Genomic DNA, 14,304 nt, shown 5'->3' with positions numbered 1-14,304 from the left:
ATTCCTCCTTCCAGCCAATCCACTCTGCAATTCCCCGCGTGAGTCTGTGTCTTCGTTTGTTCTGTCCTGGGTATTAATTAAGCCTGTTAGATAAGCTAGTATTTTCCCTGTGTCTCTAAAAGCTTCTGTATATTATTTTATTATCTTTCCTTCTCCTTGGTTACTTTGAGCCTGTAAATAGTAATAAATAGTAATCGTATTTCAAACCTTTCTTTGCCTTCGTCTTCCTTTTCTTCACATCCGTCGTCTTAGTCTTTTCCCTCATTGAATAGCGGTGGCGCGATACGGCCAACGTTTTGGTAAATCGGGTTTAGTCGGGGAACAACTGTTCGGCCGCGGTTACCTCCGCTCGGTAAAAATAACATCTAATCCGCGGACCGTAACAAATTGGTGTCGGGGAGTGAGATACGGACCCGAAGCGCGCTTAACGCGCTCAAAATTACGAGCTGCTGGAAATTTGTGTTGTAAAGCAAAACCCGAATTTTGAAATCGCGCCATGGCTGGTCAAGGCGACGGGATGCCGGTGGGAGAGATACAGATAGACGGGGTAGAATCGACCCAGGACCTCGGGGAAATGTATGTGGAGGAAAGGGTGGAGGAGAGTAAAGAAGGTGTGGTTGAGGGGGTATCAGGCGCACAAAATGGCGCTCTGGCGCACGTGGTTGAGGGGGCCACGGCCGCGGAACCAATGAGCGCGGTCCAAATGCAAGCCTTCATGGCCCAATTCATGGTGGAAATGCAGAAAAAAAACGACAGTATGGAACAAATGGAAGACAGAAGGAGGGCTGATAGTGAGAAAATGGAAAGCAGAATGATGGGAGAAATGAGGGACGAAGCGAGGGGTACCGTTGAGGGGTTAGACAAACAATTTAAGGGGTTAGACAACGGGATAAAAGAGGTAAAGAATGGGTTAACGGGGGTGGAAAATAGAATGGCTGCCCAGGAGAATCAGATAGAGGGGGTGAAAAATGGGTTAATGGGGTTAGAAAATAGGATGGAAGGCAAATTGCGGGAGATAGGGGAGCAATCCGCCCGAGAAATTAAACAAATGGGAGAGCAGATAGAGGAGGTGAAAATCGAGTTTGAAAGTAAATTGGATGCTCAGAGGGATGAATTGGGACAGATGAGGGTGGCATCTACAAAAGAGATGGAGGAGATGAAAGAGGAGATACGACGAGGTGTAGGTGAGGAGGTCTCGGGGGTACGCGAGGAGGTAAAGCGAGGTGAAAAGCGTATGGAGAAAGAAGTGAGGAATAATACGGCAAAGTTACAGGGGGGAATAGAAGATCTGACGGAGGAGGTGGAACAGCTGACGGTGGGACAGACGGAGTTAGTGGAGCAGGTTCAAAGGAACACTGCGGTACTAGGAGGGTTAAAAGCGACACAAAACGACATAAAAAAGGACTTGATAGCGACACAGAGGCAATGTCAGATGGTACGTGAGGGACTGACAATGAGGTTGGATGAGGTGACAGAAGTAATGGAGACGAAGGACCGAGAGGTGAGGACGCACATAGAGACGGTCAAGATAGCCTTAGAGGACGAACTTGAGGAGACGCACCGGGAAATAAAAGAGGTGAAGCAAAAATTAGAGGAAGTGGAAGAAGAGGTGAGTGAAATTAAGAAGGAACGGACAGAAACTAAGAGGGAGATAAAGGAGGAGGTGATGGAATATGTACAAGGTCAGTGCTCAAATCGTGATGTTGTGCTCACTAACCAAATAAAGAGTTTGCAGGTGGCGAAAGAGGTGCGGAGACGAGGTGCCAAGGTGAGTGGCGATATACGAGGAAATGTACATGATGTGAGGGGAGCTTCAGTCGGCTTGGGGATTGATTTGGATCCGGGTGTTCATGAAAGGCCGTTGGTGAAGTGTGCGACAGGTCTGGTGTGCGAAAGAGGAGGTGTGCGAGAATGTCTGACTGGGGTGTGTGAGGAAAAAGTGCGCGCCGAGGAGTGAGTGTGCTGTCGAGAGTGAGTCGGTCGTAGCGCGTGTGCGAGGGAGCACATGGAAGCGCGTAGTGAGGAGTGTTACAGAGGATGTAACGGGAGAGTGTGCGCAAGAGTGTGCGCGAGAAAGGTGTGTAACGGACGGGTGCATGGGGAAAGAGGGCGCTGTCAAGAGTAAGGGAGAATGCACGCCTGTGGTGAGTGTTACAGAGGATGTAACGGGAGAGTGTGCGCAAGAGTGTGCGCGAGAAAGGTGTGTAACGGACAGGTGCATGAGGAAAGAGTGCGCTGTCGAGAGTAAGGGTGAGTGCGCTGTCAAGAGTGGTGGTGAAAGTAGTGAGAGTGACACGGATCGTGAGTTGGTTGTGACAGGTGAGAGAGGATGTACACCTGGAATGGAAGGATGCACACCTGGAATGGTAGAGCGTGTGTGGGAATGCACACTGGAATTGGTCGTGAGGCACGTGGTTGGGTGTGCGAGTGAGAGCACACCTGTGATAGTCACAGAGGAGGTGACCGAGGAGGGGGCGCGAAGAGGTGTGTTGGTGAGGTGTGCGAACGACGAGTGTGTGCAAAGGTGTTCGGTGGTCAGGTGTGTGACCAAGTCTGTGAGCGGAATGAGTGTACCTGGGTGTGTTAGAGAAGGTGCAATGACGAGGAGCATGGGAACAGCTGGATGTATGAGCAAGGAACGGGCTGCGGGCGGCGTTGGAGCATCGAGCTCAGTGAGGGTGAAAGGGGTAGCGTATGCGTTTAAGCATGCAGGTGAGGCATCGACGGTAACCGGGTTAGCGGTTAGAACGACATTTAGCCGAATCGGGCCCTCGGTGCGCGTCGGGCAGCTTCGCGTGCCGCGAGGACCAGCGGGGATCCGAACCACGGCGGGTTCGAAAGGACCGCCGTACGTGATCCACGCTGGGCCGCGTTTAGAACGGCCGCGTCCGTGCTCCGCTAGGCGGAGCGGGCAGCCCGATAGGAAGGGTCGTCATGGCGACCCCTTTTTGATGAGACGTTCCGGCAGGTCGAGATCGGGCCATTGGATGGCTCCGTGCCGAGGTGGTGCGTGGGATCTCGGCCCGGGTAAACCTCCTTCCCTGCACCGAGTGCCGGACGCATCCAGCCGCCGGCACCAAACAACCCGCATTCATTGCTCGGCTTTACAAAGCCGAGCTCTGGAAGTGAATTGGCGCACCGAGAGGCACTAGTAAGTAGACTGTGATGACAAGGATAGTGTTTTGGCCCCGAAATTAAAAAAACAAAATTTGATGATTGGCAAAGGATTGGCAGAGTGATGATTGGTAATGGTACAGTGATTGGCAGATGATTGGCAAATTTTTGATTTGTGGAAATTGGACGAGCAAAATTAATAGTAAAAGATGCCCCATGTGATGGGATGGCCAATCCACCATCCCTCACAGCGGGGGGCAAAGGAGCACTAGTTTATGGGGTTTATGGCAGTGAAAACTAGCCCGGGAGGGTTAGGATATATCGTGTGTAGGGATCTAGCGAAGATGACATTAGGTAACGTTAAGATTAGTTAGTGACAATGACACCTGTAGTGGGGACGCAGGTAGTTTAGAGTGGATGATAATGACGTGGGAGCGCAATAATGTAAGGGGCGACGGGGAAGCGCAAGTTTCAGAGGGGAGTAGTTAGATGAGATGATGCCGTATGAGTGTTGGAAGTGTATAGAAGTGTATTGTGAAAAGTGTATGGTGAACAGGTGTGATTGCACAGGTGTGCAACTGGACAGGTGTATGGAGCAGTGTATGAGGGAGTAGTGGTGATTGCGTATTGTGCTGACCAAATGGTCCAGGAAGAGGAGGAGGGTGCAGGTGGCACCAGGTGTGATTGCACAGGTGTGCAACGACAGGTGTATGGAGAATGGTTGTGTGGAATACATGGAGTGTGGAATATATGGAGTATTGGAATGGATGGTCGTGGAGTGAGTATGGTGGAAACTATGGAGTGGAGTGGATGGTGCGGAGGTGTGAATGGGGGAAGAGTGGACCCCCATCACGAATACCCGGGGCGGGTAGTGTAAGTGTTAGGTAGAGGGTATAGGTAAATTGTGGTTGGATATTGGCATCTGTGGTGTGGGTGAGAGAATGGTATTTGGATGGGTGCATTCGTGTTGTGGAAATGGCTGGGCGTGTAGCCTGTTAGTGTGTGTAGTTGGTTTGGGCACTCCACCACTGTGAGGATGTCGGCCAGGTGAGGCCGCAGGTGGGCTCTGGGAGCCGGTAGAGTTGTTGTGGATGGGGCCCGAGGATCCGGAGGACGGACCCAGGTAGCCCAGTGCCAGAGGGCACCAAGGGGTGACAGAGCCAGGAGGGGCCTTCCCCAATTAGATAGGTTAGGGTGAGGAGCTAGGTAAGCTCGGGTGGCAACTACAGTGGTGGAGGTGTGCAGGTGGGTAGACCTGCTGGGAGAGCTACACGCCCCAGCCCAGAAATTGTGCAAGGGCACCGGGAGATGAATCGGGGGAGTGAGACCCCAAATTGAGCAGCACCACAGTTTGGTCAATGAGAATTGGTTTTTAGAACCCATTGTGTAAGTTGGCCAATGGATTGGCAGGGAGAGACCCCGGGTAGTGTAAAGTGTGTTAATGTCATTTAGAGGATAGTTAGGATTGAAGTCTCCTCGCACCATCTGCATGCACTCACCTGAGATGACGTACCTCCACACCATGCCATGTTTAATTATTTTTGATGCAAATGTTTGGAATGTGAGACGCATCATGACGTGGGTGTGACATTGTGCTTGATGTTCCATCTCTTCCTCCTTATGAGGATTGATGATGAATTGATGATGGCAAATTTTGGATAGAGGGATTGGGGAGACGAATTTGGAATAAGGGAAATATGGGAAGACGTGACAGTAGCGACGAATTTGTAATGTGTAGATTTTGTACATATGGGGTAAGGGCAAGGGTAGTGTAGGTGACAGGGGGGTGACGTACGGTAGGGACAAGCTTTCTCACTTCGCCCTCCGTACGCATTTCGCCTTGCATTGCCTTATTGATGTGTACCCTTGTGACCTTACCCCTCGCTCATCTGTCTCTCCCCCCTTTTGTCTCCCACATGACCTGTGCGCCATTGGGCGCCGAGGGGAGCCGAGGGGAGCGTGCGTGAGTCCGCCACTGTGCGCCCGGAACTCCCAGAACCAGCTGTCTGCATCGATGCACCACATTATGGACCACATGTCTGTGGCCGAGCACCACTGATGGACCCCATGGGTTGGGGCATGGCCCCTGTGCTGGAACCGGCCATGAGGGCCCAAAATCTTGCTGGCGGACCTTGGCCACAGGGCACCGATGCCCCACAGGTGAACCACACTAGTCAGCCCTGCGGGCCATAAATAAAATAAATAAAATGGACACATTTGGGCAAGTTTTATTGCAAATAGGCCGCCAGCAAAGAAAATGACAACAACTGGAAGAAATAATAATAGCCAGCAGAGGGAGCCGAAGAGCAAGAGATCACCTGCAGGGTTAGGGGTTGTTGTTTTTATTTTCATTGAACAATGGTGACTGCACCGATTGGGGCTTGGGGGTGTATTGGTGCGTTTTTGGGTGCTTTCATGGTGCGTCGATGCAGAGCAGACTGTCTTCCCTCCCACCCCCCAGAAAGAACAATTACAGGTCCTGGGTTACGTTTTGTAAATAAAAGTAGCATCAATTGTAAATAATGCTCCCCACCGTCAGTGTGTAGTTTGAAGACCATTCCGCAATTCGGTTAACTGTGGGCGTGAGTCTGTTAGGCAGGGTGCAATGGAGCAGTGGGACACATTTATTTATGTTTTAAAACTGTCACACTCAGGGTCAGGTTAAGAGTAGAGGGAACTACACCTACGTGTCACACTAAATTAAAGTTATAGGCCCGGGACGTGCCTAAGAGGAGGAGGGTGCAGTGTTGCGGATGTGAGGATGGCATTTTTTTTATTGTATTGTATTGGAAATTGTTGTGTAACATTGTTGGATATGGCGCCTCCTGCCTCCAGAGTTGTGTAAAGATTAAAAAAAGGGCGTCTCGGTAGTTAATTCCATAAACACCACATTGCAGGACACGATGAAACCCTTGTTCAGTAGCTTATATCTTATTATGTGTTTTAGAGTAAGGCCTTGTCTTCCATTAGAATGACACTCCATTGCACCAAGTGAAAGAGATAGATTCCCTTCATTCCCATTCCCAAAAAACCTCCATTTCCCCCTTTCGCCATTGCCAAGCCTCGATTGGCAATTACATCCCCTCCAAAGCCACCATTGGCCATGAGGCAGGGTTGGGGAAGAAAGGCGGGTCCCCACCTCGTCAGAGAGGGGAGGAGTGAGTAAGCCCCACTCAACCAACCACAAACAAGGGGTTGGACTTCAAGAGGGTGTGGCAAGAAAGATCAAGGAGGTTCGCAAAGGTTGAGGGGCGGGGCATATATAACCCGCTGCGGGACGTTCCCCAAGCAGATGAGTTCTGAGTCTGAAAAGAGACGACCTTCAGAGAGACAAGTGCGCAAGGAGAGAAAGACGCGTCAGACGATTTGGGAGAAAGAAGGGGAGGACCCAAAAGAGCCCGAGACGTGGAGCGACAACCAGCCCCGGCCGCGTGCAGCGAGATACGCGTGGCGCCGTCGCCCTGCTCGCTCCCAGCCTGACGAGGCCCGGCTTGCTGTGCACCCTGCCAAGCCTTCCAGCTTGTGGTCCGAGCTGAACATTCCTCCTTCCAGCCAATCCACTCTGCAATTCCCCGCGTGAGTCTGTGTCTTCGTTTGTTCTGTCCTGGGTATTAATTAAGCCTGTTAGATAAGCTAGTATTTTCCCTGTGTCTCTAAAAGCTTCTGTATATTATTTTATTATCTTTCCTTCTCCTTGGTTACTTTGAGCCTGTAAATAGTAATAAATAGTAATCGTATTTCAAACCTTTCTTTGCCTTCGTCTTCCTTTTCTTCACATCCGTCGTCTTAGTCTTTTCCTCATTGAATAGCGGTGGCGCGATACGGCCAACGTTTGGGGAAATCGGGGAACAACTGTTCGGCCGCGGTTACCTCCGCTCGGTAAAAATAACATCTAATCCGCGGACCGTAACAATATATATATATATATATATGTGTAAATATATATATATATATATATATATATATATATATATATATATATATATATATATATATATATATATATATATATATATATATATATATATATATATATATATATAGATATATATATATATATATATATATATATATATATATATATATATATAGATATATATATATACATATATATATATATATATATATATATATATACACAGTATATAACTATATATATATATATATATATATATATATATATACATCAATCAAGGTTTTATTATCATTCGTCGCAGCCAAAGCTGAATTGTGAATGATTTACAACATAAACATAAAATACGAGATCATGAAATAAATAAGTCAATAATTTGCAATCACTAAAACATACAAATAATTATAATGAATAAAAAAATTACTACACTACAATTCCATATTCAGGCATTAATAACATGAAAAGTAAGCATCGTTTAAGGTCCACACACACACACACACACACACACACACACACACACACACACACACACACACACACACACACACACACACACACACACACACACACACACACACACACACACACACACACACATATATATATAGTATAAGGTAACCCATCATCTATATATATACAGTCACATGAAAAAGTAAGTACACCCCATGTAAAGTTTTGACTTTTTCAACATATTTCAACATATAGCTGTTTGATCTTCATTTCAACAATATTGATAGATAAAGGTGATATAATACAACAAATATCATGAAACATTTACATTTTGTAGTCCATTGTATAATTTAAATAAACATAAATGCAAATTTCGCATGTGGAAAAAGTAAGTACACCCTTGGCTCTAATAGGTGGTATTGCTCCCTTTAGTCAGGTTCACTCTGTCAATAAATTATATTTCGTTCAAAATCATGGTAGATTAGCAAACCTATACATTTTTGGAAAGGTTATAGCATAAGGAAACTAAAAATCAATGTTTACATTTGGAAAGATACCTGTATGGCGGCCATTTTGGATTTTCAAAATGGCCACTGTAAAATACATATTTTGTTCTATTTCTGCCTCTAATTACCCTAAAAACTTTTTAAAATATACTAAACCTATATTTTCAGGGACAAGGAATCCAATGAAAGTATCAAATTAGTGCTATGGGGAATGGTAAGACACGAATCAAAGGTTTTGAATTGCAAAATACTGTCTTTATATTCGCGATAAGTTGCATAATCAAATACATGTTATCATTTTGTACAGGCAGTTAATAACATCAAAATGTGTCACAATAATTCATATCACCAAACATACACAGGCAGTCAGCAAAATCATATATACACAGGCAGTCAGTATAACTTCACATCTACACAGGCAGTCAATGACAAAATATACACAGGCAGTCAATGGCATCAAACATACACGATTACAGAATATGCCATTTAGAGTTCGTCATCACTGTCCTGTGTGTCGTATCCGACAATATAGTCCGCATCGTTTTCACAGTCCGTTCCACACAAGCAAAGGTCGGTCAAATTGATTGGCAAATCGAATTGGTCGAATGGTCGATCGAATCGAATTCGATGAATCGAATCGAGTCGAATCGATCGAATTGGTCGAATGGTCGATCGAAGCGATTGGTCGAATGGTCGAATGGAAATGGTCGATTGGTCGAATTGGTCGAATCGAATTGGTCGGAATTGGCAAATGTAAACATTGATTTTCAGATTTTCCATGTAATAACGTTTCCAAAAATGTATAGGTTTGCTAATCTACCATGATTTTGAACGAAAAAACATAGTGAACCTGACTACTTTGACAGAAACAACCTCAAGTAGGCATTTCTTATAACTGTCTACCAGTCTCTAACATCGACTGGGAGAAATTTTTGCCCACTCCTCCATGCAGAATTCTTTCAGCTGTGCGATGTTTGAGGGGCTTCTTGCATGCACAGCTCGTTTCAAATCCCCCCACAACATCTCGATGGGATTTAGATCCGGGGTTTGACTTGACCATTCCAGAACCCTCCATTTCTTTCTTTTCAGCCATTCCTTGGTGGATTTACTGGTATGTTTCGGGTCATTGTCATGTTGCAAGGTCCACCTTCAGTTGAGCTTCAGCTTTCTGACAGATGGCCTCACATTATCCTCAAGCACCCTCTGGTATAATGAAGAATTCATAGTGGATTCTATGATGGTGAGCTACTCAGGCCCTGATGCAGCAAAGCTGCCCCAAACCATAATATTTCCACCACCATGCTTTACAGTTGGTATCAGGTTCTTGTGGTCAAATGCTGTCTTTGGTTTTCGCCAAACATGTCTTCTGGTACTGTGGCGAAATAGCTCTAACTTTGACTCATCTGTCCAGAGCACAATGTTCCAGAAGTGCTGGTCTTTGCCGAGGTGTTCATTGGCAAACTTTAGTCTTGCCCTGATGTTCTTTCTGGACAGCAAAGGTTTCCTCCTGGCACACCTCCCATGTAGATCAAATTTGTGCAGCCTCTTTCCAATGGTAGACTCGTGCACTTTGACATCAACAGTGGCAAGAGCTACCTTTAGGTCCCGTGATGACATTCTGGGGTTCTTCGAGACTTCTTTCAGCATCTTACGGTCTGCTCTCGGGCTGAACTTGCTGGGGCGGCCTGGCCTGAACAAGTTGGCAGTTGTCTGGAATCTTCTCCACTTGTAGATGATCTTCCGGACAGTCAAATGATTGATTTCAAATTGTTTGTAGATCCTTTAAAATCCCTTCCCAGACTCGTAGGCATCTATAACCTTCTTTCTGAAGGCCTCGGAGAGCTCTTTTGATCTAGGCATGGTGACACCGCACACTTCAGCAACAAAGAGCAAACCAAATTAAATGTCTGAGGTTTAAATAAGACAGGTTCCTCCAAGATCCTCTCTAACGATGTTCTAATCATTTGCACCTGAGCTGGTGCACCTGATTCTAATTTTAGGTATTTGAAGCAGTGATAAATGTAGGGGTGTAATTACTTTTTCCACATGCGAAATTTGCATTTATGTTTATTTAAATTATACAATGGACTACAAAATGTAAATGTTTCATGATATTTGTTATATTATATCACCTTTATCTATCAATATTGTTAAAATGAAGATCAAATAGCTGTATGTTGAAATGTCTTGAAAAAGTCAAAACTTTACATGGGGTGTACTTACTTTTTCACGTGACTGTATGTATATATATATATATATATATATATATATATATATATATATATATATATATATATATATATATACTATATATATATATATATATATATATATATATATATATATATATATATATATATAATATAATATATATATATATGTATATATATATATATATATGTATATATATATGTATATATATATGTATATATATATATATATATATATATGTATATATATATATATATATATATACACAGTGGAACCTTGACTTACGAGTGCCCCCAACTTACGAGTTTTTTCGAGATACGAGCCGTCGCTCGGGCGGTTTATTGCTTTGAGATGCGAGCCGAGATCTGAGTTACGAGCTTTCGCCACCCGGTCACGTGGTTATCTTGCCGTGCAAGTACAGTATCTCTGCCATATATCGCTGCATTTTTGTTTTCGCATGTTGGTTATTTTGAGTTTACGCCAGCCGCCACCAGGTGGGTTCTGGTCACGTGGTTATCTTGCCGTGCAAGTACAATATCTCTGCCGTATATCGCTGCATTTTTGTTTTCGCATGTTGGTTATTTTGAGTTTACGCCAGCCGCCACCAGGTGGGTTCTGGTCACGTGGTTATCTTGCCGTGCAAGTACAGTATCTCTGCCGTATATCGCTGCATTTTTGTTTTCGCATGTTGGTTAATTGAGTTTACGCCAGCCGCCACCAGGTGGGTTCTGGTCACGTGGTTATCTTGCCGTGCAAGTACAGTATCTCTGCCGTATATCGCTGCATTTTTGTTTTCGCATGTTGGTTATTTTGAGTTTACGCCAGCTGCCACCAGGTGGGTTCTGGTCACGTGGTTATCTTGCCGTGCAAGTACAGTATCTCTGCCGTATATCGCTGCATTTTTGTTTTCGCATGTTGGTTAATTGAGTTTACGCCAGCCGCCACCAGGTGGGTTCTGGTCACGTGGTTATCTTGCCGTGCAAGTACAGTATCTCTGCCGTATATCGCTGAATTTTTGTTTTCGCATGTTGGTTAATTGAGTTTACGCCAGCCGCCACCAGGTGGGTTCTGGTCACGTGGTTATCTTGCCGTGCAAGTACAGTATCTCTGCCGTATATCGCTGCATTTTTGTTTTCGCATTTTGGTTATTTTGGAAAATTTCTTAGTTTTAACCATGGGGCCTAAGAAAGTGAGTGCCAAGCTTGACAGTGCCAAGTTGCAACAGGTCGTGCGTTGGCGCTGTGTAACGACACTTGCCTCACTCATTTTCGAAACATTTTGAAAGGGAGGAAGAAACAAACCTCGTTGGACAGGTTTTTCTTGAAACGCCCTGCAAGTGAAAGCGAGGAAAGTGTGGCGAAAAAGGCAAAAGTTATCCCCTCCACCTCCGCCAGCATCTTCGTCTGATCTTCAAGGTAAATACACTTAATAAAACCAGTTTATTTCTTTACATTGTCTTTTATTATGTACAGTATATACGAGGTCGTGCTTGTTTATACATTATTTGTTATTTATAAAGCACATTTTTCTTATTTAAAAACACGTAACAAAAAAAATTGGTGTGGTTTTTTGGGGGCTGGAACGGATTAATAGCATTTCAATGCATTTTAATGGGGAAATTTGATTTGAGAAACGAGCAATTTGAGTTACGAGCTCGGTCACAGAACGAATTAAACTCGTAAGTCAAGGTTCCACTGTATATATATATATATACACACAACAGGCATTTTAAAGCCATTTTCCCTGCTAGAGTGGGGGTTAGCCTTGCGGTCCCCATGACAATCTTCTCCATTTTGCCCTATTTTCTGCATCTCCCCTTGTTAACCCCCTTGCCCGCATTTCTTCTTCGACCATCTTTAGCCAAGTCTTTCTCGGTCTTCCCCGTCCTCTATTTCCCTCTACATTCATTTCCATCACTCTTCTCAACCAGTCACTTTCATCCTTCCTCAACACATGACGAAACCATCTCAACCTGTTTCTCTTCACAGCATCGATCACAGGCTCTATTCCCATCATCTTTCGCAATTCATCAGTTGTCTTCCTCTGTCTCAACAATACTCCACACATCCACCGAACCATTCACATTTCCACCCTTTCCAGCCTTCGTTGCTGATATACGTTCATTACCCACGTCTCGCTTCCATAAATCATAACACTTCTCACACATGCAGCATACACCTTTCCCTTCAGCTTCAATGACATTCCCCTCCTCGTCAGCACACCACTCAGAACGAACCATAATGCTGTGAAGTTTACGAAGTCCGGAGAAAATGGCTCTGGGGGTAGCTGTGGTGATGGTTCCTCAACCACCTGTTTTAGTTGCTGGAAAGGTGTACCCAGGATTCGTACGGGAAATGCAGGACAGCCAGCTCCATCTACCATGAAAGATGATTCATACAATATTATTCATTGTTCATGTCTGTTGCTGCAATTTACTTTCATTGTAAGAAGCAAAGCCGTTTGTCCATCACTCCGAAAGCAGTTTCGTCAAATTCCCAAACTGACTTGCAGAAAAATCGACCATACACAGGCCCAAGTGGCCAGGAAAATACAGCAGCTATGGGACCAGTGGGTTGTGTTATCGACAAACTCAGGGCACACTTGTTGCCATAGACATTACCATGGTGATCCCCAAGCTCCAGATGTCCGATTTGACATTGTAACCCTTCTGATTGAGCTCTGGGTTGATCCGCTCAGGCTGTGGAAAAAGAGAGAAAAATAGTGTGACCTTTTAGGGTAGGGTTAACGTGGCCATGGTGCTGGGCAAACGAGCTTTTGCAAAATATAAATGGGTTAGTTGACATCTGCAAAGGAGACCAAGCAGAGAAGAGAATCAGCTTAAAGACCCCATCCGACAAATCACATGAGGCATGATTCAACAATACCGGACGGAGTCTACAATCAGATCAGATCTCCGTTGATAATCGAACAACTCAGATGCGTTCAAAAAGTTTGGCCTTTGGCCTAGCAGCTTAGTCCTCCCTGGACTGTGGGAAAAGAGAGTCCTCCTTGCAGTAATCTAGCAGCTGAACACCACATCCAATCTATCACCTTTCCTCGTCCGCAAGTGCCCGTGGAACTTGGCGTGGGGAGGTCCGAGTTGTGCTGCAGAGTCACATGGGCTACGGTTGTCCAATTGGCGCATGGTGCCCTATGACAGCCTGCACGGCGGACGTGGTTGGCAGCAAAATGCAAAGGTCCTATTTTCATTTTCACGCCATTCGATTATCCGGTTGATGGATTTTAACGAAGGAATTCACAGAAATCCATGGATCTTGTAATCGGATCTTGTTTATTGATCGCTATTTTCCCCAAACAGACAAAAGGTAAAACATGTTATTTTTTTCTGACTGGGATGGCATATCACTGTATTTTAAAACTCAAGCTAAAACAGTTGCCAGCGTTCTGTCAATAGGTGTACGGAGACCGTGCCGCCATTACAGAGAACGACGAGCATGTGGTTAACAGAGCAGAATGGAAAAAACAGTCATAATCAAAAAGGCTGTCGTCGTGCTCTGACGAAGTGTTAACGTTTTTCAAATGCAGCACGATACACGCTAAAACGTCTTTACCGCCATGTAGGGCTTGCAGCCGGCATCGAGGGTCTTGGCAACCGAGTCAACCAGATAGCCGCTAATGCCGAAGTCGCACATCTTCACCCTTCCTTGGGTGTTAATCAGCACATTCGATGGTTTCACATCTGTGAACAAACCAAAGCCAAGTGTTAGAGAAGGACCTCCAGCAGAGACTTTTGTAAATTATTGAGTTCTTTATGAGCTTAAAAGCAATGTTTTGCACAATGTCTGGAAAGAAGACGAATATGTCTCCTGCCATCTCCACTTTTTTTTCTCCGGTTTCTAAGGTTTGTGGAAGAGATGTTGCACACATTCACGCACACATACCCCCTGACATCAGACAGACACGGCCATTATCCTTGAGGGAAATAACTTCTGGGTTAGCAGGTATCGCCATCTAGTGGCGGCGCTTATTTAGGGAGAAATCACAGTAAGCGGAAGGAAATCTCAGTAAGCGGGAGGAAAATCTCAGTCAAGTCTCAAAAATCTGTCAGTGGGGCATTTTTGGGGAGAAATCTTCCTCTCTAAGGGATGT

At 45.1% G+C, this 14,304-nt stretch overlaps 1 protein-coding gene across 1 annotated transcript in view; it reads right to left on the bottom strand.

Moving 5' to 3' along the window:
- LOC137427819 (dual specificity mitogen-activated protein kinase kinase 6) overlaps positions 1-14,304 on the bottom strand; it is an 80,620-nt gene that overhangs the window by 5,294 nt on the left and 61,022 nt on the right. The window contains 4 exon segments of the mRNA XM_078777755.1: positions 12,431-12,530; positions 12,533-12,569; positions 12,815-12,892; positions 13,767-13,894. Of these exon segments, the coding sequence (XP_078633881.1) occupies positions 12,431-12,530; positions 12,533-12,569; positions 12,815-12,892; positions 13,767-13,894 (343 nt within the window).

The sequence above is a fragment of the Myxine glutinosa genome, chromosome 5 (assembly GCF_964187855.1).
Source record: "Myxine glutinosa chromosome 5, kmMyxGlut1.1, whole genome shotgun sequence".
Lineage (NCBI taxonomy): Eukaryota > Metazoa > Chordata > Myxini > Myxiniformes > Myxinidae > Myxine > Myxine glutinosa.
This window is presented reverse-complemented; position numbering and strand designations above follow the sequence as displayed.